General features: G+C 33.0%; 1 protein-coding gene across 1 annotated transcript; it reads left to right on the top strand.

Annotated features, from left to right (window-relative positions):
• Positions 1–303: 303 nt before the first annotated feature.
• Positions 304–4331, top strand: LOC145629486 (farnesyl pyrophosphate synthase-like). Its single transcript, XM_081682098.1, has 12 exons — positions 304–586; positions 1740–1764; positions 2321–2436; positions 2527–2613; positions 2699–2815; positions 2899–2987; positions 3067–3118; positions 3352–3447; positions 3556–3600; positions 3689–3778; positions 3852–3923; positions 4045–4331. The coding sequence occupies exons 1-12, from the start codon at positions 476–478 to the stop codon at positions 4171–4173; spliced, it is 1029 nt and encodes a 342-aa protein (XP_081538224.1). The 5' UTR covers positions 304–475; the 3' UTR covers positions 4174–4331.
• The last annotated feature ends 517 nt before the right edge of the window (positions 4332–4848 follow it).

Genomic DNA, 4848 nt, shown 5'->3' with positions numbered 1-4848 from the left:
ATTAATATTTAATCGGGTAATTCATTATAATTATTAGTCTCAAATACTCTGTGTTATTCATATTTAGTCGGGTCATTCAAGTCAGGTTAATTCCACCAATCAAAATAAAATCCTACTCCGTATTAAATTCTATATCAAATTCACACACTCCGTGTCATTAATATTTAATCTGGCAATTTATTACAATTATTAGTCTCATATACTCCGTGTCTATTAAAAAAAAAATACTCCGTGTCATTCATATATAGTCGGGTCATTCGGGTCGAGTTAATTTCACCAACCAAAGGGAGTTGCTCTTGCTCCTTGCTTCCCTCGTGAATGGGTAGAATTCTGATTTGTCCAACCTCAAATTTGACTCTGCTTATATAAACAAACCCAAGAACAATTCTCAATTTCCTTAACTCTTATTTCCCTCTCTCTCCTCTTCTCCTCTCTTCTCTCTTTCACAAACTGAAAATTTTCCAACAAGAGAAATATGAGCGATCTGAGGTCAAAATTTCTCGAAGTTTATCAAATTCTTAAATCTGAGCTTCTCAATGATCCTGCTTTTGAATGGACTGACACTTCTCGCCAATGGGTTGACAGGGTATTTATCAATTTCTTTAATTTCACTTTTTGTTTCCTTTAATTTGCAATTTAATTTTGTTTTTATATGGGGTTTTAATGAATTTTTTTCCTAAAGGATTAACTACCCTTTTTTTGTAATTAGTCAATATTTTCTTTTGTTTACTGATAGATTAAACTGTTTTAGATTGATTAATTGATCTGGGTATGTTTTGTTTAATTTAAACTATTCATTACTCTTGTTTATGTGTAGCAAATTGCATGATTTAGCTTTTGATTAGTTTTATTTAATGTTTATGCTATTTATAGATGCAATGTGTTTCAATCTGCAAATTAATATGCCTAATTGTCTGATCTACGGTCTATGAGAAACCTTTGAAAATCTTAGCATTTATGCTAATCTATGTTTGGTTAATCTTAATTAAATAAAATGTTAATAAAATTTTGAATTTTTGTTCTTAAATGTGTTCCAATAAGTTGTAGATTGTCTTGAGTTTCCATTTTAGAACTAGATTTATAAAGTTTCACTAACATTAGTAAATAAAGTAAGCTAGATAATGCAAGGCCATCCAAGTGATAACACTTTGCCTAAGAAAAACTTGCTTAGACTTTGGTGTACTTCAAACAAAGCTATCCTTGATTCCTTTCTACCTCGTGGCGTACCGTTTAGCATAGTTTAGTGAACATATCACTGTATTAATTCATATCTAATCTGAAGAATAACTCGATCAACAGTTAACTTCCAAAGTCACTTAGAGCAGCCTTTGTTGTACTGACTTAACATGTCCATAATGCTGACACCCCTGCCTCCTGGTTCTCAGATTTAAGCCTAATTATCGTCTCTTAAGATGAATTTAGTTAGACTTCTCTATGTATTTAATCATGTCTTCTAGCAATTTCGAGTGCTAATGCTATTGAATCAAGAATGTGAGACTACTTGCATCGGAAATCATAAGATATAAGTGGAGCTCTTGGGTTTTAGAGTTTTGGTAGTTACAGTTTGAATGCAATTACTAAATTCCTTTTTGTGCCTAATTGAGAATAAAGAAGTAAAAAATAATTCTGTAAAATCATTGAATTTTAAACCGCCTTTTTCGTTTTTTGAAGTAATACTATGGTGTCGTATATATGGTTCTTACATGCTCTTTTTTGTTGTGTTTTTTTTTTCCCTGCAGATGCTGGATTATAATGTTCCAGGAGGTGAGGAAGTCCTGTCCTTTTCAATTTACTCAATTTTTAAATAAAAGCTGGGCCATGTTTGGAACATAAAGGATGTTTGGCATTTGATTCTTTGCTCTATCTTGTGTTTGTTCTTTTGGAAGGAAAAAAAATTGTTTAAAATGTTTTATGGTCACCTTAATTTTATTTTTTTTTAACTTTATTTTTTTTATGATGTTGAGGAAATAATTGTTTTATGCGAAGCGTATCTTATGAGTGACAAGAATAAACAAAAATATAATAATAAGTTCCTCTAATAGATTTCTGATGTATCATTTTAAAATTTTCACCGAATGATGTGATGGTTATGAAAATTTGAAATTCAAAAGGCAGTGAAGTTTAAGATATGTCCTTCATCCTAGTATACTTTGATATTTATGTAGCTTAACTTTTGGATGAACAAGATATTGAAGATAAAAAAAAAGTCATGTGGAACGAGTATCTAATTTTATTCAAACAACGCAAGCCAAAGCCCAATTTTATTTGAATTCCACAAGTTGCTTTACCTAACATTTTTGTGCGGTTCTGTGTCTTGCAGGGAAGCTAAATCGTGGGCTTTCTGTTATTGACAGCTACAAGCTGTTAAAGGAAGGAGAAGAGCTGACTGAGGATGAAATTTTTCTTGCTTCAGCGCTGGGGTGGTGCATTGAATGGGTATATAGATAGCAATTTTCACTGAAATTATGTAAATTCAGGGAAACCACTAACAGGAATTTTCTATTTTCTGGTCCCTCTCTCTTACAGCTTCAAGCATATTTTCTTGTTCTTGATGACATCATGGATAACTCTCATACAAGGCGTGGTCAGCCTTGCTGGTTCAGAGTTCCTAAGGTTTGCTTTTCTAAAAATAATATTTCATTAATTCTGTATTATATTCTTGTTAACTCAGTATTTAATGGAAAATTTCTCCTGTCAGGTTGGGATGATTGCTGTCAACGATGGAATAATACTTCGAAACCAAATACCAAGAATTCTCAGGAAGCATTTTAGGGACAAGAAGTACTATGTTGACTTGTTGGATTTGTTTAATGAGGTAAGGATGCTTTGTAAAGAGTTGGTAGCAAGGGATAATTGTTATGAATTGAATATGCTATAAGCCTTTTCCACCGTTTGTAGGTAGAATTTCAGACTGCTAGTGGACAGATGATTGATCTGATCACTACCATTGAAGGAGAGAAAGATCTTTCAAAATATTCATTGGATCTGTAAGTGGAAATGAAACAAATTTTCTCTTACAGCTTTGCTTTATACTCATACAATCACTAAAGTTGAATTGTGATGCAGGCACCGTCGCATTGTTCAGTACAAAACTGCTTATTACTCATTCTATATTTCTGTAAGTTTGATTCTCAGTTGTTAAAGCAAGCTTTTGCTGTCATTATCCTGCTGATGGCTAAATAGTTTTTCAAAAAGTCAAATAATGTGCATCCTGTAAGACTGTATTGAAAGATAATTAGATCATACATGTGGAGAAAAACTTGAGTGAAATTGTAATAGTTCCATAAAATTCATTCAATTGCTGCTACTAGATGATGTCAACTATGTCTGACATGTTGCTCTAACATGCAGGTAGCTTGTGCTTTACTAATGTCTGGTGAGAAGCTTGAAGATCATGAAAATGTCAAAGACATTTTGATTAATATGGGAATATATTTCCAAGTACAGGTCAGTTGACAGCATAAAATAGATGAATGTACCTCCAGTTCTTATACATTTTTCACAGAATTACCTTTTGAATGTAGAATGATTGATTCTGATATTTTTCCTTTGTAGGATGATTATCTTGATTGTTATGGAGACCCGGAATTCATTGGCAAGGTGAGATACAAACTTGTTGCCTGCAATATTTTTTAATTTGTGTATCTGATTATTCGAAAGTCTTAATTTTATGATATTTACTCTTCAGATTGGAACTGATATTGAGGATTTTAAGTGCTCCTGGTTGGTTGTGAAAGCCTTAGAACTTTGTAATGATGAACAGAAGAAAGTCTTGCATGTAAGTACCGTCATTCTCATGATTTTAAGGCATTGCCATATTTCATGTTCTCATCCATAAATTGGCTTTCCAGGAAAATTACGGCAAAGAAGATCCAGCTTGTGTCGCAAGAGTAAAAGAACTCTATAATGTGCTCGATCTTCAGGTTAGTATTTTCAAGTGTATTATGTCTTTTATCTATCTATCTTGGATAAGTCTCAGTTGTCTCACCTATTATCTTTACGAATTCTCTTCCCTATACTGAATATACTCATCAACTTTCTTAGGGTGCATTTGCCGATTTTGAGAGCACAAGTTATGAAAATTTGATCACATCTATTGAATCACATCCTAATAAGGCTGTACAGGCTGTCCTGAAGTCATTCTTGGCGAAAATATACAAGAGACAGAAGTGAAGTCTTGGTGCTTTCGCCCTCAATTGATTCTTGATTTATTTTGTAATTGGTTTGTTGTGTTATTTAGGTGCTTTTGTAACTTAATTTTTTCTGCAAAGACAGCTTATATTTAATTATTTATAAATGATCCCTTCCACTTGTGAAGGAGATTGCCTTCATGTCTAAGTTTGTCCTATGTTTAAGCATCTTTAACATGTCTGGATCAGTGATCACGTTCATTCTCTCTCGAGTATTGACCATCATCAATCTCCCTAAAAGAAAATTGAAAAAAGAAGTATGCACAAACTCCCTATTTGATGCTCCACGACAGAAATTATAGAAGTTAAAAGACAATTTTCAGGTATACTATTCATAAACCAGGAAGGCAGGAATTGAGAATGCTCTGTTCTGCAGTAGCTGTCATAGTTATGGTGGATCCAACTCTACTAAAGCACAAAATAGTGTTCGTAAAGGTAGAGTTTTAGAAGAATAACAAAAGGTAGTTTTTGGGGTAGTCGGGTGGGTAGAGTTTGCACACTTCCACCGTAACATACAGTAGCATATACTTAACGCCTCATCAATCTGTATGCGTATGTAACTGCTAATCTTTTTTTTGCTAACTTCCTTTCTGATATTGTTAAAAACTGAACTAATACTCAGTATGATTTTATACTAATGCTGTATTCTTGAAATCTG

This window comes from Chenopodium album, chromosome 4 (assembly GCF_948465745.1).
Source record: "Chenopodium album chromosome 4, dcCheAlbu1.1, whole genome shotgun sequence".
Classification (NCBI taxonomy): Eukaryota; Viridiplantae; Streptophyta; class Magnoliopsida; order Caryophyllales; family Amaranthaceae; genus Chenopodium; species Chenopodium album.
This window is presented reverse-complemented; position numbering and strand designations above follow the sequence as displayed.

Bases quoted from the DNA above. Each gene is read 5' to 3' on its own strand.
- LOC145629486 (XM_081682098.1), top strand. From the start codon at position 476: ATGAGCGATCTGAGGTCAAAATTTCTCGAAGTTTATCAAATTCTTAAA. The intron at 2,988-3,066 runs GTAAGTGGAAAT...ATTGTGATGCAG, and splicing joins TCAAAATATTCATTGGATCT to GCACCGTCGCATTGTTCAGT. The intron at 3,119-3,351 runs GTAAGTTTGATT...TCTAACATGCAG, and splicing joins ATTACTCATTCTATATTTCT to GTAGCTTGTGCTTTACTAAT.